Consider the following 26404-nt stretch of genomic DNA (forward strand, 5'->3'; position numbering starts at 1 on the left):
AACAGACAATGTGGAAGCCCTTCCCGGTTGGGTAATGGGTGACGATTTTTTGTTGACGAAAAATCATACCATCAAGCATTACCTTAAATGCATGACGAAAGATGAATTCGTCACCTATAAGGACACATCCTTGACGGTATGCATTTTTGTCACCACGGTTTTCGTCAACAAATGTCCCATTTCTTGTAGTGTCTTGATAATACTTGATTTGCACTTTCTGCGCCTAGCTGAAAGGCGTTAAAGAAAAGCACTTCTTGGGAGATAACCCATGTTGTTTTTATTTTGCTACTGTTTGGTTGTGTCTTGGAAGTTGTTACTACTGTAGCAACCTCTCCTTATCATGTTGTTGTGCCAAGTAAAGTCTATGATAGTAAAGTTGATACTAGATTTGGATTCCTGCGCAGAAACAGATTTTTACCTGTCACGAATTTGAGTAGATCTCTCTGTAGGAAACTCGTAAAATGCTGAAAAAAATTCATGCGTGATCCTCAGATATGTACGCAACTTTCATTCAATTTGAGCTTTTTCATCTGAGCCTGTTAAGTACCTCGGAAAAATTCGTCTTTACGGACTGTTCTGTTTTGACAAATTCTGCCTTTTATTTCACATTGCCTCTTTTACTGTGTTGAGTGGATTTCTTTGTCCCATTAACTTTCAGTAGCTTTGGGTAATGTCCACAAGTGTTAAGAATGATTGTGTCCTCTCTGAACATGTGAATTTTTGATTATGCACTAACCCCCTAATGAGTTTGTTTTGAGTTTGGTGTGGAGGAAGTTTTCAAGGGTCAAGAGAGGAGGATGATATAATATGATCAAGAAGAGTGAAAAGTCTAAGCTTGGGGATGCCCCTGTGGTTCATCCCTGCATATTTCAAGAAGACTCAAGCATCTAAGCTTGGGGATGCCCAAGGCATCCCCTTCTTCATCGACAACTTATCAGGTCACCTCTAGTGAAACTATATTTTTATTCTGTCACATCTTATGTTCTTTACTTGGAGCGTCTGTTTGTTTTTGTTTTTGTTTGAATAAAATCGGATCCTAGCATTCCTTGTGTGGGAGAAAGACACGCTCCGATTTTTCATATGAACACTGGTGTTCTTAGCTTTACTTTAATGTTCATGGCGGAGTTGAAAGCCGCTTCGTTGATTGCTATTTGGTTGGAAACATAAAATGCTTCATGTGGTAATTGGTATATGGTCTTGAATAATTTGATACTTGGCAATTGTTTTGAGCTCTCATAGATCATGTTTAAGCTTTTGCATCATGTAGTTTAAACCTATTAGTGGAGAACTACCGTAGAGCTTGTTGAAATTTTGATTGCATGATTGATCTCTCTAAGGCCTAGATATTTTCTGGTAAAAGTGTTTGAGCAACAAGGAAGACAGTGTAGAGTCTTATAATGCTTGCAATATGTTCTTATGTAAGTTTTGCTGTACCGGTTCATACTTTTGTTTGCTTCAAACAACCTTGCTAGCCAAAGCCTTGTACTGAGAGGAAATGCTTCTCGTGCATCCAAAAACCTTGAGCCAAAACTCATGTCATTTGTGTCCACCATAACTACCTATATGTGGTATTTCTCTGCCATTCCAAAGTAAATTGCTTGTGTGCTACCTTTAAAATTTCATTCCTTGTCTTTGCATTAAATAGCTCATGGGAAAATAGCTTAAAAACTATTGTGGTATTGAATATGTCGCTTATGTATCTTATTTCTTATAAGTTGCTTGTTGAGCGGTAACCATGTTTCTGGGGACGCCATCATCTGTTACACCTTTGTTGAATATCATGTGAGTTGCTATGCATGTTCGTCTTGTCTGAAGTAAGGGTGATTTATCATGATTAAATGGTTTGAGTATGCATATTGTTAGAGAAGAACATTGGGCCACCAACCAAAGCCATGTATCATGGTGAAAGTTTCAGCTTGGACATTAATCCTCAATCTCTTATGAGAATATTATCTGTTGTTGAATGCTTAAGCATTAAAGAGGAGTCCATTATGTGTTTTCTATGTTGTCCCGGTATGGATGTCCTCAAGTTGATATCTATCAAAACTGAGAAATCAAATGCGATCTATCTACTTGGACCTTTGTACAGGTGGCATAGAGGTACCCCTTTGTGACACTTGGTTGAAACATATGTAATGCAATGATAATCCATGGAAATCCGAGCTAATTAGGACAAGGTGCAGGCACTATTGGTATTCGATGCATGAGGCTTGCAACTTATAAGAGGTTTTATGCATAACACATATGAATTATTACTACCGTTGACAAAATTGTTTCCATGTTTTCAAAATAAAAAAGCTCTAGCACATGAGTAATCCATGCTTCCCTCTGCGAAGGGCCTTTCTTTTACTTTATGTTGAGTCAGTTTACCTACTTCTTTCTATCTTAGAAGCAAACACTTGTGTCAACTGTGTGCATTGATTCTTACATGTTTACTTATTGCACTTGTTATATTGCTTTATGTTGACAACTATCCATGAGATACACATGTTACAAGTTGAAAGCAATTGCTGAAACTTAATCATCCTTTGTGTTGCTTCAAAACCTTCTATTAAGAATCTATTGCTTTATGAGTTAACTCTTATGCAAGACTTATTGATGCTTGTCTTGAAAGTACTATTCATGAAAAGTCTTTGCTATATGATTCAGTTGTTTAGTCATTATCTTTTTGTTAGCAAACTATAGACTATTGCTTCGAATCACTTCATTCACTTCATATGCTTTACAATAGTATTGATGCCGAAGCGCCAGTTCCTGTTTTCTGCTGTTTTTGGTTTCAGAAATCGTACACAGGAAATATTCTCGGAATTGGACGAAACAAAAGCCCACGGTCTTATTTTGCACGGAGCCTTCCAGAAGTCCGAAGAGGAGACGAAGAGGGGCGACGAGGCGGCCACACCCTAGGGGGGGCGCGGCCCCACCCCTGGCCGCGCCGCCCTATGGGGTGGGCCCCTCGAGCGTCCCCCGACTCTGCCCCTTTGTCTATTTATTCTCTCCGTCGCGAAAACCCTAGTACCGAGAGCCACGATACGAGAAAAGTTACTGTGACACCGCCGCCGCCAATCCCATCTCGGGGGATTCAGGAGATCGCCTCCGGCACCCTGCCGGAGAGGGGAATCATCATCGGAGAACTCTACATCATCATGCTCGCCTCCGGATTGATGCGTGAGTAGTTCATCCTTGGACTATGGGTCCATAGCAGTAGCTAGATGGTTGTCTTCTCCTCTTGTGCTATCATGTTTAGATCTTGTGAGCGGCCTATCATGATCAAGATCATCTATTTGTAATGCTACATGTTGTGTTTGTTGGGATCCAATGAATATGGAATACTATGTCAAGTTGATTAATTGATTTATCATATATGTGTTGTTTATGTTCTTGCATGCTCTCCGTTGCTAGTAGAGGCTCTGGCCAAGTTGATACTTGTAACTCCAAGAGGGAGTATTTATGCTCGATAGTGGGTTCATGCCTCCATTGAATCTGGGACAGTGACAAAAATTTCTAAGGTTATGGATGTGCTGTTGCCACTAGGGATAAAACATCGATGCTTTGTCTAAGGATATTTGTGTTGATTACATTACGCACAGTACTTAATGCAATTGTCTGTTGTTTGCAACTTAATACTGGAAGGGGTGCGGATGCTAACCCGAAGGTGGACTTTTTAGGCATAGATGCATGCTGGATAGTGGTCTATGTTATTTGTCGTAATGCCCTAAGTAAATCTCATAGTAGTCATCATGATATGTATGTGCATTGTTATGCCCTCTCTATTTGTCAATTGCCCAACTGTAATTTGTTCACCCAACATGCTATTTATCTTATTAGAGAGACACCACTAGTTAACTGTGGACCCCGGTCCATTCTTTTACATGTGAAATACAATCTACTGCAATCTCTGTTCTCTGATGTTCTTCGCAAACAAACATCATTTTCCACACCATACGTTTAATCCTTTGTTTACAGCAAGCCGGTGAGATTGACAACCTCACTGTTAAGTTCGGGCAAAGTATTGTGATTGTGGTGTGCAGGTTCCACGTTGGCGCCGGAATCCCTGGTGTTGCACCGCACTACACTCCTCCACCAACAACCTTCACATGGCCTTCATCTCCTACTGGTTCGATAACCTTGGTTTCTTTCTGAGGGAAAACTTACTGCTGTGCGCATCACACCTTCCTCTTGGGGTTCCCAACGGACGTGTGCATCACGCGCCATCACAAACGTATCTATAATTTTTGATGCTCCATGCTTGTTTTACACCAATTTATATATGTTTTGTTTACACTTAGTTGCACTTTATACATTTTTCAGAACTAACCTATTGACAAGATGCCACAGTGTCAGTTCCCTGTTTTCTGCTGTTTTGTATTTCAGAAAAGTTGTACAGGAAATATTCTCGGAATTGGACGAAACAAAAGCCAAAGTTCCTATTTTACTATAAAGAAGACGAAGTCCGGAGGGGAGACGAAAGAGAGCCACGAGGAGGCCACACCAGCCCTTGGCGCGGCCCAGGCCCTGGTCACGCCCAGGGGTGGTGTGGGCCCCTCGGGGACCCACCGACCTCGTCCTTCCGCCTATTTATTCACCTATTCGGAAAAACCTAAATACCCGAGCCTCCATCCACGAAAAGTTCCATCGCGACCGCCATCGGCGACCCTAGCTCGGGAGGGTTCTGAAACTCTTCCCGGCACCCTACCGGAGAGGGAGTTCATCACCAGAGGCCTCTACATCGCCATGCCCGCCTTTGAAGTGATGCGTGAGTAGTTCATCTCTGGACTACGGGTCCATAGCAGTAGCTAGATGGTTGTCTTCTCCAATTTATGCTTCATGTTTAGATCTTGTGAGCTACCTATCATGATCAAGATCATATTTATGTAATGCTACATGTTGTGTTTGCTGGGATCCGATGAATATTGAATACTATGGTTGAGATCGATTATATACTTGTCATATGTTATTTGTGATCTTGCATGCTCTCCGTTGCTAGTAGATTCTCTGGGCAAGTATGTGTTTGTGACTCCAAGAGGGATTATTTATGCTCGATAGTGGGTTCATGCCTCTGATAATCTGGAAGAGTAACAATAACTTCTAAGGTTGTAGATGTGATGTTGCTACTAGGGAGAAAACAACAATGCTATGTCTAAGGATAATTCTATTGTTTACTTTACACACATTGACGAGGCGGTTCCTCGGCAATGCCCACCATGAGGAGCTTGGGTTTTAGAGAAAGGCGACGACGGAAGTTCCGGGAGCGAGGCGGTACACGGCGTACCCAGGTTCACGTCCCCACGGTGGAGGATCGCTACGTCCTGCTAGCAATCCACTATATGAATATATGGGTACAGGGGGCCGCCATAGGCGGAGTTTTTGAATCTAGTCTAGTTCTAATCTGTGGGTTGTGATGTCTAGGCGTGTCGCCCTATGTTTTATGTTTCTGAATATGCCTGTCTAAGGGGTGCTCCTGCCTGGCTTTATATATCAGCCAAGCTAGGGTTTACAAGAGTCCTACTAGGATTCCTATTGGAGTCTTCTTTCCTTGTAGTCCAAGTTGAGGCGCGTGCAGGTCCAGCTTGTTGAGTCCTTGTGCTGGTCCAGCTTCATAGTTTGCACCGGGTATGGCAATGTCGAGTACCCGAAGGGTTATGCCCACGTCAGTAGCCCCGAGTGTCTGGCCGAAGTGAAGCTTCGGGCAGGGACTAAAGTTGTCTTCGCTGAATGACTTGATCATCTGTTGAATCTTGTGCTTGATGTAGAGTCGAAGTTGCTTTTGGTCGGGTGCGCGGAGCGCTCTCGATGGGAGTAGCCCCCGAGCCTATGGGCGGGTGCTTGCAGCCACGCATAGACTCAAGTTGTACTACTCGAAGATCTTGATTGTTGATGTCGACGTCTTCAACTTTATTCTTCTTTGTTGGCGAGGTTGCCATATTTTTTATCGGGTGCGCGACTAGCGCTCCCGATGGGAGTAGCCCCCGAGCCTGTAGATAAATATGAAATAGTTATGTATAGGGTGTAAAAAATGCTAAGTCAAATACCGTAGATGTCCTCGCGTTCCGAGAACATGATGCCGATAACTCTGATGATTTCACTGATAGAGGAGTTGACGATTTGGATGATATCCCAGAGGAGCCGATGATTTGGATGATAGCCCAGAGGAGCCGATGATTTGGATGATGGCCCAGAGGAGCCGATGATTCGGATGATGGCCCAGAGGAGCCGATGATTCGGGTGATGGACCAGAGGAGCCGATGATTTGGATGATGGCCCAGAAGAGCCGATGATTCGGATGATGGCCTAGAGGAGCCGATGATTTTATCGGGTGCGCGTCCAGCGCTCCCAATGGAAGTAGCCCCCGAGTCTGGGCACTGGTGCTTGCAACCGTGAGTAGACTCAGGTCGAGCAACCCGATGTTTATAGTTTTCTTCAGGTGCCGTTGACACATTGTTGTCTATTTCAAGGGGCAATTCTTAATGCACCTTGAGCATCGTTGATGCCATTGTTTGTAAGTTTATCGGCAGCAAATTATTTGAGTGATCAGCTCGTATTGCGGGTCTTGCTAAACCCGTTGTATGTGCAACTTTGCTTTCAACCGATGCATGTCTTGACAGCAGCTCCCGAATAGATCGGTGGCACTAGATCTGTCGATGACTCCGTCACTCTTTGATACTTCTGTAATGTAAAGTATCGAGCGTGGGTTGTTTTCGTATGTGTTTCATGATCCTTGCTATCTACGACACTCTTTGAGGCATCTATAGCAAAGGAAAAGAGTATGGTTCCCAATGTTTCATGATCCTTGCTATCTGCGGCACTCTTTGAGGCATCTATAGCAAAGGAAAATAGCAAGGTCTTCGTTGTTTCATGATCCTTGCTATCTGCGGCACTCTTTGAGGCATCTATAGCAAAGAAAAAGAGCACGGTCCCCGTTGATTTTGCATCATAGCACTCGTAATTTCAGAGGCTTTCTCATGATCCTTGCTATCTGCGGCACTCTTTGAGGCATCTATAGCAAAGGAAAAGAGCAAGGTCCCCATTGATTTTGCATCATAGCACTCGTAGTTTCAGAGGCTTTTTTAGAGTGCAATCTCTGGCGTATTTTCCATCGCACCGTCGTTCGTTGAAATATACGAACAAGGTTCCTGAGGATGTAGTTTGGGTGTCCCGAATTACTGCAATTCTTCAAAACTTGAGTCTTCATATCTTCTTGGGTTCTAGCGAACCGGCGCTCCCGATGGGAGTAATAGTCTTCATATCTTCTTGAATTCTAACAAACCAGCGCTCCCGATGGGAGTAATAGTCTTCAAATCTTCTTGGGTTCCAGTGAACCGGCGCTCCCGATGGGAGTAATAGTCTTCAAATCTTCTTGGGTTCCAGCGAACTGGCGCTCCCGATGGGAGTAATAGTCTTCAAATCTTCTTGGGTTCTAGCGAACCGGCGCTCCCGATGGGAATAGACATAATAGTTGAAGATATTCCAGGAGCTCCCAAGTAATTGCAGCGCTCCCGACAGGAGCGCATCGGGTCAATATTATATAATATGATATCCATTGAATATTCCAGATGATGAATCCACCACCCGAGAATGCATCAGGAGAAGATATATCCAGAGCCGAAGAGGATAAGTCCATGCGGTGGGCGATGAAGAGGACGCGGTTGACATAGCCGATCCGCTGCGGGTGAGTATCCGAATATATCGGGTCCGTAATGTCGGGTCCGCGGCAGGCGAGCCCCCGAGTAAGAAGAGTGCGCGATGGCGGGCGCGGCCAGCCGAGCAGGGCAGTCAACGGGCGAGCTCCCGAATATATCAAGTCCACGATGCAACAAACGAGCTCCCGAGCGTGGCGACTGTGCGCGGTGAAGCAGTCGAAGCTTGTTCCGATCTGCAGTCATATTACAGCGCAAAAAACTGTGCACAAATAATAGTACGAGCCAAAAAATATTTGGCGAAATAAAATTTTGCAAGTAGTAATTAATTGGAAGTATAGCACCTGATTGTTGGCGAACTTGAGAGTCGGATGCCACAGCAGTGCGGATAGTGTCAGCAGCCTCGTCGTCGATGATGATGCATGTTCCTCTGAGGCCGATGGCGATGTATGTTCTTCTAAATACGAAATTGCCCGCACTTGAAGACTCAAAAGTTTGTGTGCTGCTGGCGGCTATTTGTCGAGTAGACTCTTCATGTGCATCCGATGATTTCTGCTCTTGGCAGATATGCTTGTACGGCTGCCACCTTAAACAGTTGGATAGAAAATTCACGGCCGGTCTGGCCGCAAAATCCATAAACGTGACTAGTGCATGCATCGGTTAATTCTTCTTTGCCTAGGGACTTGGTGAGCTCCTTTTCCTGCTGGGGCAGACCACGATTTGGGCAGCCTGTGGTAATCAATCATTGATGATTTTTTCCTGAAAGCGGCCAGCGGCCCTGCCATCCTACGTGACGGACAACGGCTCGAGTCCTTCGTTCGACTCTTCTCTTCCAATCTGCAGTGCTATACCGGGGCTGTGTTGATGTAGATTTTTTCTGCCATTGCTGAGCGGCCCAAAGCTTGACTTGACGGCGATCAAAATTTCCGTAGACGTTGGCGAAAGAATTCGAGAGATCCCGTCCGGATAACGAAATCCAGTCATCGCGTTTCCCACAGACGGCGCTAATTGACGAGGCGGTTCCTCGGCAATGCCCACCATGAGGAGCTTGGGTTTTAGAGAAAGACGACGATGAAAGTTCCGGGAGCGAGGCGGTACACGATGTACCCAGGTTCACGTCCCCACGGTGGAGGATCGCTACGTCCTGCTAGCAATCCACTATATGAATATATGGGTACAGGGGGCCACCATAGGCGGAGTTGTTGAATCTAGTCTAGTCTAGTCTAGTTGTTGAATGTGGATTATTAGTCATAGATGCAGTTGGCCTACGGTCTATGTATTATGTTGAATGCCCAAATGAATCTCATAGTAATCATCTTGTCATGTATGGTCTTTTGATAACCCACAAGTATAGGGGATCGCAACAGTCTTCGAGGGAAGTAAAACCCAAATTTATTGATTCGACACAAGGGGAAGCAAAGAATACTTATAAGCCTTAACAACTGAGTTGTCAATTCAGCTGCACCTGGAAAAGCACTAGTAACAGGGGTGATGTGAAAGCAGCAGTAATATGAGAGCAATAGTAATGCTGATAACAGTGTGAGTGATAATATGAGAGCAATGGCACCAGAAAATAGTTGATACTACTTCCAATGACATATAGAACGAGTATATGATGATAAGAGATGGACCGGAGTTCCCAGCTTTCTACACTAGTGGTAACTCTCCAATAACAAGTGTTGGGTGAACAAATTACAGTTGGGCAATTGATAGGATTGAAATAGCATTAAGACAGAACATCAAGATTATTAATCACGTAGGCATGTTTTCCATATATAGTCATACGTGCTCGCAATGAGAAACTTGCATAACATCTTTTGTCCTACCAGCCGGTGGCAGCCGGGCCTCTAGGGAATCTACTGGAAATTAAGGTACTCCTTTTAATAGAGCACCGGAGCAAAGCATTAACACTCCGTGAAAACATGTGATCCTCATATCTAAGCATTCCCCTCCAGTTATCCCAGTTGATGTCACTCTGGGGCCTCGGGTTCCGGACATAGACATGTGCAAACAACTTGTAGATACAATCTAAGCAATAAGTATAGAGCTTAAATCTAAGATCATGCCACTCGGGCCCTAGTGACAAGCATTAAACACAACAAGATTGCAGCAACAATAACTTCACAAACTTATATAGATAGACTAATCATAATGTAACAATCCATCGGATCCCAACAAACACAACACCGATTACATCAGATGAATCTCAATCATGTAAGGCAGCTCATGAGATCATTGTATTGAAGTACATGGGAGAGAGTACCAACTAGCTACAGCTAGAACCCGTAGTCCATGGGGGAACTACTCACGGAGCATGATGGAGGCGGTGGCGTCGATGGAGATGGCTTCTGGGGGCACTTCCCCGTCCCGGCGGCGTGCCGGAACAGAGATTCTGTCCCCCGAATTGGAGTTTCACGATGGCGGCGGCGCCCCTGGAGTCTTTCTGGAGTTTCGTCTATTCGTCTCGCGTTTTTAGGTCGCAAGGGCTTATATAGGCGAAGAGGCGGCGCAGGAGGGGCACCAGGGCGCCCTCCCCACCTGGTGGCGCGGCCAGGCCTGGGCCCGCGCCCAGGTGTGGTGTGGTGGCCCCCTGGCCCGCCTCCGACTCTCCTTCGGTGTTCTGGAACCTTCCGGGAAAAATAAGATATTTGGTCTTCGTTTCGTCGAATTCCGAGAATATTGCCCGAACAGCCTTTCTGGAACCAAAAACAACAGAAAACAGGAACTGGCACTGTGGCATCTTGTTAATAGGTTAGTTCCGGAAAACGCATAAAAACATTATAAAGTGTGAGCAAAACATGTAGGTATTGTCATAAAACTAGCATGGAACATCAGAAATTATAGATACGTTGGAGACGTATCATCTTTTTTCTGTCAATTGTCCAACTATAATTTGTTCACCCAGCATGTTATTTATCTTTATGGAGAGACACCTCTAGTGAACTGTGGACCCCGGTCCTTTCTTTTATATTGATAAAATCATCTACTGCAAACACATGTTCTGTTTACTTACTGCAAGCATTGTTCTCTTTAATTCCACTGCAAACAAACATCTCTTTCCACACTATACAGTTAATCCTTTGTTTTCAGCAAAACCGGTGAGATTGACAACCTCACTGTAAGTTGGGGCGAAGTACTTTGGTTGTGTTGTGTGCAGGTTCCACGTTGTTGCTAACGCTGGTAGTGCGCCCTGCCAAAAGTCAGCTAACAACACCTTCAGAAGTCATTCCTTTCTCCTACTGGTCAATTAAATCTTGGTTTTTTACTGAGTAAAAACTTGCTACTGTGCTCATCATACATTCCTCTTGGGGTTCCCCAACGGTGTGCTCTGCACTCATCAATGGCTTTGGTGTGAACTGATATAGTGATGATTAACTAGGCTTTAATTGTTGGGTCGTCTCTGTATACTCTTGGATTGAGTGACCTTTAGTAGCATTTTCTGCTATTGATTGAATTCTCTCCAACTTGAATCTCAGAGCATGGATTTGAATGGTGGCTTTGATTTGTAGTAGGTGATCTAATTTGGTTTCCACTGCCAATTTGATGTCGAGGGCTATGATCCATTCATACAATGTCTATACTTCTGATGGTTTTCTTCAGAATGAAACTAGGTGTTCTTTTAGCTTTTTAGAGGATCTGGTGCTAGCTCTTACGGAAGTTCTTGCTCCGTTGTTATTGTTAAAAGCATAACAAATTTGTTGGGCTGTTATCATCTTTTTGCTAGCTATTTAAAGTGTCAGTTTTAATTTGTTGGGCCACATGATGATTATTACTTTTGATCAGCTTATGTTGTTGCTTCCTATGGTAGCTAATTTGTGTATGGAATAGATCCTTGGATCTATTCCAGGGTATGTGTATACCTTTCTCCAACTCCTAGACAAAATGGTTTATTGATTTTGATTTCTGATTTGGCTTGCCTTGCTCCTAGTTCCTGGCTGGATCTTGATCTAGCTCACCATGATGTGGATCTAGGGTGATTTTTGGGTATGAACTAGATGAACTGTGGGGTTCTTGATGAACTTCTACTGGTTGTTCTCTATTGCTGGTTGTGTGGGTCGATGAAAATCTTGCTGTTGTGTTCATTAGCTTATACATCAAGCATGTACTTTGCTTGGTCGACATGCAAACCTGGTGACTGTGATGTGTGTGCTGAGCTGTTGTGTGTGTGAGAAGCTTGGAAATGAGGGGCTCGGTCATCTGGATTAGCTCTTCCAAGTGATGATTATCACCGGATTGATTTTTTTTTTTGGAATGACACTTGTCATTCCACTTAGTATTCCTCTATTTGCTTGATGTTTGTTTTGCAAATGATCAAAGACAAGGAGACCAAGAGCAAGATAGGATACTAGCAGTAGCTAGGTTATCTTAGGTTTTCATTTCTGGTACAGACTTGTAATTTTCTTTTTGTTTATTTATTCATTCTTGTATAAAGAATAATGTAAAGACAATGTATTATGTGTGTGGTTATCAATAAAGCTCATGTTTTCTCTATTGAGTTGTGAGTGGTATATGATCTGATTAATTGAGAATTTCAATTACTTCTATACTTATTCAAATAGATGCTTATATTCTCATTTCTTATTATATTTTAATTATGTTGTTTGTTTGAATTCCAATTTTTAATAGTTAGTAAAGTATTATTTTTTAATAAAGAATTCAAACTTAAATTTGAATCTCAATTCAAATTTCCTTGTTTCCCTTCAAAACCCTAATAGCATAGAGATCATGTCAAAATCTATCGCACCCTCGCCACGGCTAAACCCTAACTCGAAGCGAGAGTGAGAGACATCGACCCCCCTACATTTTATGCATTTAGGCGCGGAATTTTCCCCTTTTACGATGCAATGCACAACCCTTTCTAATTCTACCCCGCGCTTGCCCTAAATCATGGGTTGTTAGAACGGTGGAGCAGGGCCGCTGGATCCCCGCGCCCGGCATTGAACGAGGACGAGAGAGAAGAAAGAGGAGAAGCTAGGAACTGAGACTGAAGTTAACCGGGCAGATTGGTCGGACCGGGCCGGTCATAATGAGCGGGCGGCCACCGTTGACACTAAATGTAGGCCCAACGTGTCAGTGTTCGTGTCACAACATGATCAAACACATATTTCCTTCACGTGTGGTTCGTGGCCCCAAAACTGGTACCAGTTAGCAACTTTTGATGGAAGAGGCATCAACTTGTTATCTTAATCCTTTTATGATACTAAAATATAATTTAATCTATGAGGAAACTGGTGGGAGAAGAGACGGAAAGTCCTTTTGGCACATGAGATCCAGTGATCCCTCTGTATTAAAAATTCAAAAAAAATATTTACAGGTTTTTTAAAAATGAAAACAATTATGTTTTGTCAATAACAAAATTGCAATGTGGAATTCTTTCTATTATTGGCTACACAAGAAAGGAAAAAAACTGATTTAAAAAAAAATTAAAATCTTTTGCCATCTTTTAGCCAAAATACACATTATTTCAAATAATCAGATTAATACTCCGTCCAGACACATTTAATTGACACTGAGGTTAGTTGCTCCGCATGCAACTTTGTACAGTATTGTGGTTAGTTCATAGGATTTGTGAAACTCGGAAAATTAGTTTTCTATTTTTCTTTTTAACAAGCAGGACCAGTGGTGCCCATGTGCGAGCACCAAATCCCCACTTGAGGAGAGAGGTTTTTGTAGTCCGACTTGAGAGCTGCCCTGTCCCTTCCCATTCTCATCTCTCTCTCTCCCTCTGCCTCTGTATCAAGACATTTATTTTCATCATCTAAAAAAAGACATTTATTTTCATCGCTTCGTTTCCGCACTTGCGGCCTGTTCAGTTTGGCCCCGCCTCCTCGGCATTGGCGTCAAGCTCTGCTCCTGGTCATGGCCACGGCGTAGCTTCTCCAAGCCATCCGTCAAGCGTCCCAGGTGCGTTCGCTTACGGGATACGGGCCTGCTGTGTACTTCTCTTTCTTCTAGGGTTTCGTTGGTTGATTGATTGGTGTGTTCTTTCTTTAATTGTAGGGGTTTCGAAATTCCAAAGACCACTTCCGGATTTATTTGCACCCGTTGGTTGCCAAGAAACGATCAAACAAGATTTGGGACGAGGAATAGATTTATCAGTACGTACTGCTAGTTTATTATTGGGATTTGACGCCATAAGTTTGTGATTGCGGTCATAGCAGTAAACAAGTCCGCTTTCCATTACTGGAAGTACTACTCTGCTTTGCCAGTTCTTCGTTTGTAAAGTCTTTGTTTGTTTGTTTGTTTGGCTTTGGATTTGTACTCGTTCATTTAATCTGCCTTTCTCTGCTTTGGACAATTTCTTTGTTTCATCCCAAGATATTAATCGCCCCTGTGATTAATGGCAGGTGCTGACTAATTATCTTAGCTAGGAGGCAGGCAAGTACAACAAGACATTGAGGATCGTCAGATGGGGCAAGTCTTTTGTGTTCTTGTTACGAAAAATTAGCTCTAGGCAGGCACGACTATCATGTGCACACCACTAATAATACTTGCACCATGTATATTTTGTTGCCTGAGAGCAGTGGTTGCTATCGTCATGTTCGAAAACAAGTTATATGATGCATCTGTGCTCATCTTGGTTTCAAAATTGTATAAGCTGTTTCCTGTGTTTCTTCACTAGTTAGTTGATTTACACAAACCTGAAATACCAATTCTTGCTGTCCATGCATGTCTGTCTATACCAATAAGTATTCATTTTAGGCTTTTAGCTTGAATTGTGGAATACACCATGTTTTTCCTGATCAGATGCCTTTGCTGTGTGTTATTGTAGTAATGTTTCTATCTGAAAAAATCCTTATTTTCAGGTCTGCCATGGACTGCAGTTCCGATGAGTCATCAGAGCTAAGTGATACAGATGTTGATGACTATGCTGAGAAGGTGTACATGGACCTGAAGTCCGGCAAGCTTGTGGCTAGACTAGGCACTGACAGGTTTAGATGCCCTTTCTGCCCCGGGAAGAAGAAGCTGGACTACTGTTACAATGAGCTACTTCAGCATGCCATTGGGGTGGGTGCATCCAATCGCGCTGCCAAGGTGAAGGCAAACCACCAGGCCCTGGCCAATCTTCTCAAGACTGATCATGCTGATGCGGCAGGCTCATTGCCGTCGCGACAAGCTGAAGCACTGTTTAATCCTCCTAAGCCTGTGCAAGATCAAGAGCTGTTTGTTTATCCTTGGATGGGCATTCTTGCCAATGTTCCAGCAGAGCAAACAGAGAAAGGTGGAGCCACTGTGATGCAGCAGCTAGATCATTTCAGACCCTCGCGGTTAGATGCTGTGCATTGTTCTAATGGGTACACTGGATATCTGGTTGTTCACTTTCACAAGGATTGGATTGGATTTAAGGATGCCTTGGCATTCCATAACTACTATAAATCACATCATTTGGGTAAAATGAACTGGAATGAGGCAGCTCGGAAGGGAAAGTATATTTTTGGTTGGCTGGCAAAAGAAGAGGATTACAGTTCAGATGATCCAGTTGGTAAGTTCTTGTCAGAAAGAGGTGAGCTGAAGACAGTGCCTGAACTGCAACTTGAGCTATCCCAGAAGACTGAGACTATCATAACTAATTTGACAAACCAGATTAGTGCTAAGAGCAAGTATTTATTGGAACTTGAGTGCAAGTGTAATCAGATGGATCTCGCTCTTCAAAGGGCCATGGAGGACACTGACTCACTGCACCAACGTTACAATGAAGGTACCCTCATGGAACTGCACTAAAATGGAAAAGTCTCCTGTGGTACACTCTTTTGCATTGCTGACATGATCATGTCTAGTGTTTTATGTTTTATCTTGCATTTTCGGCAGAAATGCGAAATATGCAGTCTGCTGCCCGTGAACATTCACGGAGAATTGTTCAAGAGACTGATCAGCTGAGAAAGCAATTGGATGAGAAAGAGCATGGCATCAAAAGGAGATCCAAGCAACTAAGGGAGATAGTTGCTCAAACTGACATGGAAAGAAGAGAGCTGGAAAATGAGAGGAAAAAGGTACGAATCTACCATTCCTTTGTTTTACGTTACTCCTTATTATCTGCACGTAGAAGTATAAATGTAAGCATAAGAGATAAATCAATGTCATGTAAAGGCTATCAGCAAACCGACTTTTGTCTGCTAGCTCAATATTCATTGCTTTCAGATGCGCGCATACGCTCACAAATACGTGTTGAAGACTAGCTATATCCGTCTAATTTTGCTTTGTATTGAGACAATATGTCTAAGACACTTAGCAGGTTCGAATTTCAACTCTAACGTCTCCAATATGTTAGAATTTTCTGCCCTACAATACATAGATTTCCACAGTATTAAGAAAAATGGACATATAATTTAGTGATTGACTAAACTCTCCTCTGAAAGACAAGACACAAAATACTACTTCCGAGCACCGTCCATGACAAACAAGCTCAATGTGTAGAGAATATGACACTAAAAAGTTGTGTTGTTTCAGAAAAAAATGCATACACAGTATAGGTTGCCCTTTATCTGTAACAAAGAACCTCTTAGTTTTGATATCAGCCACCTGGGTAGCTTCTTCAAGCACATGACACAATAAAAAAATATGTACAATCTACCTATTTTCACCATGCTAGCTTAGAAGTATGGAAATAATTCTAGTTGTGTAAATGTTCGCAAGGTTCCAGGCTTACTATTTACTAGATATGTTATCGCTGGGCATACGATGGAAAAGTATCGAACAGAAACCAGATTTATGTCAGATTAAGACCCCAGGTCTAATATTATAAGGGAACAATATATCTTGATAATTCCCTCATCCCTAACTTTCAAGTAAAAAAAGCAAAAAATGATCTTTTCCAAATATGAATCCCTCTTTTCACCATATGCTAGCTTAGAAGTATGGAAATAATTTTAGTTGTGTAAATGTTCACAAGATTCCATGCTTACTATTTACTAGATATGTTATCACTGGGCATAAGATGGAAAAGTATCAAATAGAAACCAGATTTATATCAGATTAAGACCCCAGGGCTAATATTATCATGGAACAAGATATCCTGATAATTCCCTCATCCCTAACTGTCAAGTAAAAATATAACAAAAATGATCTTTTCCAAATATACTTCCCTTATCTGGTTTGGAGTTAGGACTGGAGACACTGCATTTTGCTATCCAAGAACTACCAGTGGAACGAAAATTTAAAAGATTGCGTTTGAACGTACTTTATATTGAGGATTTAGTATTGCCCTTAATAAAGTGAGCCGTCTTACACTTTGAACACCATTTTTCTATCCAAGAACTGCCAGTGGAACGAAAATTGAAAAGATTGTGTTTGAAACGATTTCTAGAGTAAGCTTGCTGACTAATTGTCTTACTGCTAAATAAATTCCTCTGCAGAATGATGTTCAAAATGATTCCCTCCATATGGCAAGAATTGAGCAAAAGAAAGCCAATGAAAGTGTGCGAATTCTTGTTGAGAAACATAAGGTATGCATTCTACCCTCCAATTATTGGTTTCATTCAAGTGTCTATTGAATTCTAGAATCTGTAATTTACTCTAACAGAAAGAGAAGGAAGCTGCTTTGAAAGAAATCCTGATGTTAGAGAAGAAGCTGGATGAGAAGCAAAAGCTTGAGCTGGATATAGAACAGCTTAGAGGCAAACTGAAGGTGGTGAAACACATGGAGGGAGAGGGTGTTGATGTGAAGAAACTTACTGAAGAGCTGACCAAGAAACTAGATGAAAGAATGGAGGCCATGGAACACTTGGATCAGCTAAATCAAGCTCTGATCATCAAAGAGAGGATGACCAATGATGAACTGCAAGATGCAAAGAAAGAACTGAAGAAGGTAACGTGATGTACTAGTCTTCTATTAAGCAAGTTCGGCACAATTATACCTTATTTTGATTAGAATCCTTTTCAGCTTCTAAATCTTTATGTCCTGACTCCTGAGACATGTGCATGTGTGAATATGTAATATCTGTGTACAAACTATCCTTCAGAAACAATCTTGTTAATTGATTGTTATTCGCCAACAACAGAAGCCTTTTCAAGGTTGGATTCACATCTGTTGATTGCTTGTCATCAGTTTTTAGCAGGTGTTAAAGCATTGACTGGAATTGCTGTTCTTGTTTTTACATGGTTACTAGTTAATGGCACAATAGTATTTCCCTTGTATATTTTCTCAGATGTGAACAAAAGATAATAGTGATGCCATTGCCAAATGTATTTGCTTGCATATTATGACATTGAATCACTTGACTGTTTTTTTTGTAGGGCTTGGGTGATTTGTTAAACCCTAACAGCAACATTGGAATCAAGAGGATGGGTGAACTGGATGAGAAGCCGTTTCTTAGAGCTTGCAACGAAAGATACGGCGAAGAGGCTGAAACAAAAGCTCTTGAATTCTGCTCATTGTGGCAAGATAATCTCAGGGATGCTAATTGGCATCCTTTCAAGGTAGTGACCACAGGTGAAACAGCCAAGGTATGCCCAGTGGAGTAAATCTTGCACAGTTGTTGACAATGACAAGTGCATAATGCAGTGTCAACACTAATACGATGTGATGTGTGGTCTTCAGCAAATCATCAACGAAGGTGACGAAAAGCTGGTGGGCTTGAAGGAGCAGCTCGGAGAAGAGGTCTACAAAGCTGTGACCGTGGCGCTACTGGAGATCAATGAGTACAACGCCAGCGGCAGCTACGTGGTCTCTGAGCTGTGGAACAACAAAGAGAACAAAAAGGCCAGCATTGGGGAAGTCGTGGAGCACATTCTCAAGCAATGGAAGGTTCAGAAACGAAAGAGGTGATAAATGCATCACACCATAAGAAGCTAGGGTGTTGCATTTTGGAGGTTCAGTAGATTAGATGGGACTGCGATGGTTTCCTTTTTACCATGATTCAGATTCTGTCCGTAAACTGCAAGTTACGTGCTATTCTGAATGCACACTGATGTCATCTCGGAATCGTCCACATTTTGCAAGAACCAACTGAACCAGCCGTTTTTGGCTCCTGCCACTTGATATTATATGCAGACTATGTTTATCAGACCGTTCTTTTTTACTATGTTTAGAACTGTTATCATTGTGCAACTGTTCCACGATGATGCTTGTCCCATCACAGATTAAGAGGACCAATTGGCGCATATGTTGACCCTGAACGAATTATTACCTCCATTCAGCTTTCTAAAAAGGCTTGCATTTCAGAATCATGGTAGTATTATTTATCCTCGGGAGAAGTATTTTTGCATCGACTTGAGCATTTTCCTTCTACTGTTTATGTTTTGGTCTGTACACAAACCGCAGATATGTTTGTTTGCACTACAGCCCACATGGCATATGTTATCCAGTTCACAGGAAAATTAGTATGAGACGTTTACAACAAAGAGAACTTTGAGGTGCTAGCTCTCTACTGTTTGTCTGCTCCTCCTAGGGAAGCTGGGCATCCTATGTCCCTTCCCCATGCCTGTCCAGGTGCCACGCCAATGATCAGTACGTAGGTGCCCCGCAGAAACGCGAGGTCACCTAGGGGTCGCCTCACCTACAAACACCACCGACAGAATACCAGACCAATCCCGGGCCGTCTCCTAGAACACACTTTAGCTGGTAAAATGTTTGTCAGTATAAGGCTCAAGCTAGATCCTTGTGCACACCTGTCTGAAACTAGTCACGACCTGGCACTTCCAGGTCCAGTCATCAAACCAACATTCTCTTCCAGGTTATGAACATATTTGCACAACCTCTTAAACAAATGCATTATTGTCGGCAAATCTTCCTTATCAAACAATTCGGTAGAGAACAGAAAATACTTATATCGCATCTGAACAGCAAAGCAGCTGTAGATTTACACCACGGGGAGGGGCAGGTAAGCCAACGACGAGCAACACGACATTGCTGGGTGCAGAAACACTGTCTACTGCGCTTTCAGCGTCGATCTCATGAGCAGGAAAGTTGGGGAGCAGAGCACACGAGCGGAACTAAGAAAAACACATGGTAGCTTGAACAGCTAGAACTGGGACTTGTCAAGGCTGTCGAAGTAGGGATGCTCCATCGCAGCTTTGGCTGATATCCTGCTTGCCGGATCGAACTGGAGCATTTTCTGCAAGTAACAAGTTAAAGAAGTGATCAGATTACGGACGACCCCTTCCACCTCAAAAATATAACATGAATTTCTGCTTAGGAATAGATACTGCTCTCTAGTAGCAACTTAATTATTGCAACCACGCCAAATGAATGAAAAAACTAAACTGAAGTGAATCAAAATGAATCAGTCGAATTGAAATATGGGACAATATCACAACGAAGAAAATACGAAGACATGGATGGACAAGCGTAACTTGAATTTGATGAATTGAAGAAACAGGAAAGACAGATAAAGAAAGTACTACAGCATACAGGTGACAGGAAAATAATTTTCTGGTAAAGAGTTAGCATTTCAGATCAGCATTTTAGTTTACCGTTAGCAGGTCGACCCCTTCCGGTTCCAGTGTCGGGACTACACGAGTCAAATTCTGTGATTTCCACCCTGGATACTCATGCCAGTCCCTCAGATGAGTCACTCCAGGCCAATTCTCCTCAGTAGGAGTTCCCAACAGCCTTGTCATAAGCAGTTTTAGTTAATGGCTCAATGCAAGTACAATATAAGTTTATAGAAGAAATGGGGAGAACGAAAAACTTTCAGATGATGTACTGGTAGTAATTCAAACCATATGTTTTAAGTCATTGCATGGGGTGTAACTGTTTGACAAAGTCTAGGCATCTCAATTTTCAACAAACTTTGTTACATTTTCAGATTATAGCAACCACCAGCATGAAATTGTATGTCACTACCGAGACACTATTCTTGCAACTAAGTTTTAACACGATAAGCCTATACGTTTTCACGAGAAGTAGGAGAAAGAAAAACCTGAAAATGTGAAGCAGCTGTTGTAACTCAGAGTCACCAGGGAAAAGAGCCTGTCTTCTGACCATCTCAGCTGTATAAAAAGGATAAGAAAACATCAAACTGGGGGAAAAGATTTCAAGAAAAAAGGAAAATAAATATGTATCATAGTTTAGAAGAGCAAGGAAAAAAACTAAAGCAGCTGGCTAAAAATAAAAAATATGAGACCCATGTGAAATTGGAGCTCAAAATCTTAAGCTAAATCAAAATTTAAATTTAAGAATGCAACTTGTTTCTTTTTACAAGAAGCATTTTGTAGTTAACTCTTAACGGCAATCCTTGACATTGATACTCTCAAAACTTTCAGAATTACTGTTAAGGTTATAGCTTTTTTCAAACAAATTAAACGTGTGCTGATGTACATTAAAAACCACTTAACTAGTGCTATATTTGATTATATGGAAGAGTGACCATGAATTGAGTGTACTTTTGCTCTGATTGTACATAAGTGTATTTGCAGATTCGCTACAAGGATGATATTTTCAATAACATCAATTAAAAGGAAAATTGGAGTACCAAAGATGCATCCAATTGACCAAATATCAACACCCGTTGAGTAATGTGTAGCTCCAAGCAATACTTCGGGAGCTCTATACCAAAGTGTCACAATCTACAATACGAAGAGAGAATAGGAATGTCAGGAACTTACTAAACCATGATGATAAATTACGTGGAACAGAGCATTCACTATCTAAGTGTAGAGTCGACTAGACAAGTAAACAATACCTCATGGGTGTAGCTTTTCATAGGAACAGTAAAAGCTCTACTTAACCCAAGATCTGCAATTTTCAGAATCATCTTCTCCTTGTCAACCAATATATTCTGTGGCTTTAAATCCCTATGATGTCAAGGATGAAGAAGCTTGAATTGGCATGGGTAACAAATGCAATGTATGATCAGTAACAGAAATCAGAGAATAGAAGTCCAACCGATGAAGGACACCATGGCCATGGCAGTGTGCAATTCCTTTGCATAACTGGTACAGGAAACTCTGCAAAAAAAGTTATCCATTAGCCTGAAACAAACCTATCCAAAGGAGAATAGACAAATTTAGCCTTGGGCGACTAGCCTAGAGTTTACACAAATTTTGCTTTAATGAAATAATTCAGACTAACTTACAAACACATAGGAACATTTAGTGATCTGATTTCGCATTCGGCTAACAATCGGATGTCATTCACAAATTAAAGCACAGCAGATTTTCGAAGCCAGGCCTCAGGGTTCAGAACGGGACGCGTAACAGGAGGCGAGTTCAAACCAGTACCTTGACGACCTCCGTGGGGAGCGGCTTGGGGGCGGGCCCGCGGCGGTAGGCGTCGACGAACTTCTTGAGGTCGGTGTCGAGGAACTCGAAGACGAGGTAGAGTACGGCCTTGCCCCCGGCTTGGCCGCCCTTGGTAGCCTGCTCGACGGCGAGGAGGCGGACGACGTACATGGAGCTGGAGAGGAGGCGGAGGAGGGAGATCTCGCGGAGCGCGGTGGGCGGGATCCCTTCCTCGTCCATCTCCAGGCGGGTCTTCTTGAGCGCCACCAGCTGGCCCGTCGCCTTGTCCTGCGCCTTGTACACCTTCCCGTAGGTGCCCTCCCCGACCTTCTCCAGCTTCTCGTACTTCTCCATCCCGATTCCGGCGGCCCGGGTGTCGTCGTCCGCCTCCTCGCCGCGGCTTGTGTGGGAAGAGAGGAACCCTAGGTGGGTGGGGCGGCGGCGGCGGTTGCCGGATTTGAAGGTTTTGAAATGGGGGAGAGAGGGAAAAGATGGAAAGAAAGGGGAAAGATTGACCGTGTCTGTGTGTCGGGAGCCTTGCTTGGGCCGGGCTGGGCCGCTGGATGTGGCGATTTTGACAAAAAATAATCCTTCAAAAGCACAGACTGAACCTCTCGTCGAACTATTTCACCTATCTAACCTTTTTGTGTAGCGTCTTTTCCATCGGCACCACATCTCATTGTGTGGCGCCCATGTGATCGGCGCCACACATCCATGCCGACGTGGCACGGTCGACGCTGACCAGCCGACGTGGCAGGATGTGTGGCGCCGTTCACATCAGCGCCACACATGTCAACTTATATGTCGAAAACATCCAGGAGCTCCGGACGCTTAGTCTTTAGCCGTTTTGGCGAGCCTGTTTATGTGGCGTCGATGCCATAGGCACCACACTTAACAGTGTGGCGCCGATGGCACCGGCGCCACATCCAGGAGCTCCGGACGCTTAGTCTTTAGCCGTTTTGGCGAGCCTGTTTATGTGGCGTCGATGCCATAGGCACCACACTTAACAGTGTGGCGCCGATGGCACCGGCGCCACACAAACAGGCTCGCCAAAATGGCTAAGTCCCTGGAGAATTGTCTTATAGTATATTTCGGGCCATTATGTTGTTATGTGTGGCGCCCATGGCATCGGCGTCACACATTGACTTGGGTATAAAAATCAAGAAAACTGACTTGGCATGGTTGCAAAGTGACTACTCATATCAATAGCAATTTCATACACACATCATACACATAACACACATCATAGCTCACATCGTAGCACATAGATTCATGCAATTTAAGATAGAATTCAAACAATACGTAGCAATGACGACATGGTCCCAAATGACATAGGTAGAGTTCATATAAGATAGAGTTCACACAACATAGCAAATCCATCTAAGATTTCCGTCCCCTCCTCGCGGGCTGCTTCCGGCGCGTCCGTGGCGGCTCTTCTACCTGCACCTCCTCCCCCTCTGACGATGACGGCTCATTGTTCCTCATCCTCCTCAAAGCTGATCTCCGCGGCGGCTCCTCATCGGACTCAATCACAACCTTCTTTCCTCGGTTCACATAATCGTCTGGAGTGTAACGGTTCGGAGCCTTGCCCCTTGGCTTCAACATGTACGCAGACCGTGTGGCTTTCTTCTTGCCTTGACTCAGAATAGTGTCGTCAGAAATCTTCACAAACATGAACACATGGTCAGAAAAAGTTGAAATTACTAAGCACATGTTTGATGGCAACAAAACAGTGTCGCGACGTTCATGTTCGGCGCCCCGGCTTACAAGCGTGATGAAGGGGAGAAGACCGGTAGGCTGGATGAACTCCGTGTACCGCTCGTCATACGGCATGTCCTTGATGCTACCGTGGTAACGAATCTTCAAGGGCTCAAGAACCTACGAGCACATCCATACACACAATATTATGCCATGTCCAATGGAATAAAACAAGAGGTGTTAACAAAAATAAATATTAGTACCTTCCACTTTTCCGTCTTATGAAAAGCCCGGTGATCCTTGTCATACTCATGATCTATGAGCCACACCATCTTACATGTTTACACAAATACACCATAATATGTGCCATTTCTAACAAATATGAGTCATTCCTAAGCAAATACTAGGCATATGTAACACAATTGAATGCATTTGCTAAGCAAATATTAGCCATTTCAACACATACATACATAGGGTTTCAACACATATATGTAAAATTTCATATCTAGGGTTCCAACAAATTTCATATCTAGGGTTCCACACATACACGATGCTATGGATTTCAACACATAAATCTAGGGTTCCAATAAATTTCATATCTAGATTCCAACAACCAAAATTTCCAATCTAGGTTCCATGTCTAAATTGAATTAAATCGGAGCAAATCTTGGATGAATCGAAGAGCAACGAAAGGGAATACCTTGAGGAAAGGATGAGGATCGATTTGGACGGCCAGATCTGTCAAATGAGTGGAGGATTTGGTGGGGGCGTGGAGGAGAGGCGGCCGGCGACGGCAGTAGTTGCAAAGAGAAGAGGGGAGAAAGAAAGAAGAAAGGGCCGGATCGGGCTCAGGGGACGCGGGCGCCACACATAAGTGGACGTGTGGCGCCCTTCGGAATGTGGCGCCGCATCCTGCCACGTCGGCTGGTCAGCGTCTGATACGTCTCCAACGTATCTATAATTTCTTATGTTCCATGCTAGTTTTATGACAATACCTACATGTTTTATTCACACTTTATAATGTTTTTATGCATTTTCTGGGACTAACCTATTAACAAGATGCCACAGTGTCAGTTCCTGTTTTCTACTGTTTTTGATTTCAGAAAAGTCGTTTTACAAATATTCTCGGAATTGGAAGAAACAAAAGCCCACGGCCCTATTTTCCACGGAATGTTCCAGAAGACCGAAGAGGAGTCGAGGAAAGGCCAGCAGGGGGCCCTCCCCATATGGCGGCGCGGGGGGGGCCACTGCCATGCCGAGACGTGGGGAGGGAGCCCCCTGGCTCCCCCGACGCTGCCCCTTCGCCTATTTATTCCTTCGTCCCCGAAAACCCTAGTACCGAGAGCCAAAATACCAGAACAGTTCCAGAGACGCCGCCGCCGTCAACCCTAACTCGGGGGGTTCAGAAGATCTCCTCCGACACCCTGCCGGAGAGGGGAATCATCACCGGAGGGCTCTACATCACCATGCCCGCCTCCGGACTGATGCGTGAGTAGTTCATCCTTGGACTACGGGTCTATAGAAGTAGCTAGATGGTTGTCTTCTCCTATTGTGCTATCATGTTTAGATCTTGTGAGCTACCTATCATGATCAAGATCATCTATTTGTAATGCTACATGTTGTGTTTGTTGGGATCCGATGAATATGGAATACTATGTCAAGTTGATTATTGATCTATCATATATGTGTTGTTTATGATCTTGCATGCTCTCTGTTGCTAGTAGAGGCTCTGGCCAAGTTGATACGTGTAACTCCAAGAGGGAGTATTTATGCTAGATAGTGGGTTCATGTCTCCATTGAATCTGGGGGAGTGACAGCAACCCCTAAGGTTGTGGATGTGTTGTTGCCACTAGGGATAAAACATCAATGTTTTGTCTAAGGATATTTGTATTGTTTACATTACGCACAGTACTTAATGCAATTGTCTGTTGCTTGTAACTTAATACTGGAAGGGGTGCGGATGCTAACCCGAAGGTGGACTTTTTAGGCATAGATACATGCTGGATGATGGTCTATGTTCTTTGTCGTAATGCTCTAAGTAAATCTCATAGTAGTCATCATGATATGTGTGTGCATTGTTATGCCCTCTCTATTTGTCAATTGCCCAACTGTAATTTGTTCACCCAGGATGTTATTTATCTTATTGGAGATACACCACTAGTGAACTGTGGACCCCGGTCCATTCTTTTACATCTGAAATACAACCTACTGCAATTAATGTTCTCTTTTGTTTTCTGCAAGCAAACATCATTTTCCACACCATACGTTTAATCCTTTGTTTTCAGCAAGCCGGTGAGATTGACAACCTCACTGTTAAGTTGGGGCAAAGTAGTTTGATTGTGTTGTGTAGGTTCCACGTTGGCACCGGAATCCCTGGTGTTGCGCCGCACTACACTCCTTCACCAACAACCTTCACGTGATCTTCATCTCCTACTGGTTCGATAACCTTGGTTTCTTACTGAGGGAAAACTCGCTGCTGTACTGATCATACCTTCCTCTTGGGGTTCCCAACGGACATGTGCTTTACCGCCACAAGCAGCTACTTTTCTGGCACCGTTGCCGGGGAGATCAAGACACGCTGCAAGGGGAGTCTCTCACACCCAATCTCTTTACTTTGTTTATTGTCTTGCTTTATTTTATTTTCTGTCTTGTTTGCTTTCTTTATATCAAAAACACAAAAAAAAATTAGTTACTTGTTTTACTTTATTTAATTCGGTTTTGCTTTATTTATTTTTATTATTGCTAAAATGAGTACTCCTGAGAACACTAAGTTGTGTGACTTCACTAGCACAAATAATAATGATTTCATATGCACTCCTATTGCTCCACCTGTTTCTACAGCAGAATTTTATGAAATTAAACCTGCTTTACTAAATCTTGTTATGAGAGAGCAATTTTCTAGTGTTAGTACT

General features: G+C 43.1%; 2 protein-coding genes across 5 annotated transcripts; one reads left to right on the forward strand and one right to left on the reverse strand.

Annotated features, from left to right (window-relative positions):
• Window positions 1-13327: 13327 nt before the first annotated feature.
• LOC127294411 (factor of DNA methylation 1) lies at window positions 13328-18637 on the forward strand. 4 transcript variants are annotated; one of them, XM_051324212.2, is made up of 9 exons: window positions 13328-13538; window positions 13635-13736; window positions 13982-14048; window positions 14441-15333; window positions 15444-15625; window positions 16988-17077; window positions 17155-17439; window positions 17868-18077; window positions 18172-18637. In XM_051324212.2, exons 3-9 carry the CDS (start codon window positions 14044-14046, stop codon window positions 18397-18399), a joined length of 1893 nt encoding a protein of 630 aa, XP_051180172.1. In that variant the 5' UTR covers window positions 13328-13538; window positions 13635-13736; window positions 13982-14043; the 3' UTR covers window positions 18400-18637. The 4 variants fall into 4 exon arrangements, with proteins under 4 accessions (XP_051180172.1, XP_051180171.1, XP_051180173.1 ...); XM_051324211.2 differs by having other exon boundaries at window positions 13635-13732; XM_051324213.2 differs by lacking the exon at window positions 13635-13736.
• A 707-nt stretch (window positions 18638-19344) lies between these two features.
• Window positions 19345-22308, reverse strand: LOC127294413 (cyclin-dependent kinase B1-1). Its single transcript, XM_051324215.2, has 7 exons — window positions 21795-22308; window positions 21460-21521; window positions 21257-21368; window positions 21047-21140; window positions 20495-20564; window positions 20046-20184; window positions 19345-19687 (listed from the first exon to the last, which is right to left on the reverse strand). Exons 1-7 carry the CDS (start codon window positions 22146-22148, stop codon window positions 19595-19597), a joined length of 924 nt encoding a protein of 307 aa, XP_051180175.1. The 5' UTR covers window positions 22149-22308; the 3' UTR covers window positions 19345-19594.
• Window positions 22309-26404: the final 4096 nt, after the last annotated feature.

The sequence above is a fragment of the Lolium perenne genome, chromosome 4 (genome assembly GCF_019359855.2).
Source record: "Lolium perenne isolate Kyuss_39 chromosome 4, Kyuss_2.0, whole genome shotgun sequence".
NCBI lineage: Eukaryota > Viridiplantae > Streptophyta > Magnoliopsida > Poales > Poaceae > Lolium > Lolium perenne.

Excerpts from the sequence above, each read along its gene's own strand:
- LOC127294411 (XM_051324212.2), top strand. Across the intron at positions 15,334-15,443 it reads GCACCAACGTTACAATGAAG|AAATGCGAAATATGCAGTCT; the intron begins GTACCCTCATGG and ends CATTTTCGGCAG. Across the intron at positions 18,078-18,171 it reads CCACAGGTGAAACAGCCAAG|CAAATCATCAACGAAGGTGA; the intron begins GTATGCCCAGTG and ends TGTGGTCTTCAG.
- LOC127294413 (XM_051324215.2), bottom strand. The coding sequence starts at position 22,148 with ATGGAGAAGTACGAGAAGCTGGAGAAGGTCGGGGAGGGCACCTACGGG. Across the intron at positions 21,141-21,256 it reads TGAAAAGCTACACCCATGAG|ATTGTGACACTTTGGTATAG; the intron begins GTATTGTTTACT and ends TTCGTATTGTAG. Across the intron at positions 20,185-20,494 it reads CAGCTGCTTCACATTTTCAG|GCTGTTGGGAACTCCTACTG; the intron begins GTTTTTCTTTCT and ends GCTTATGACAAG.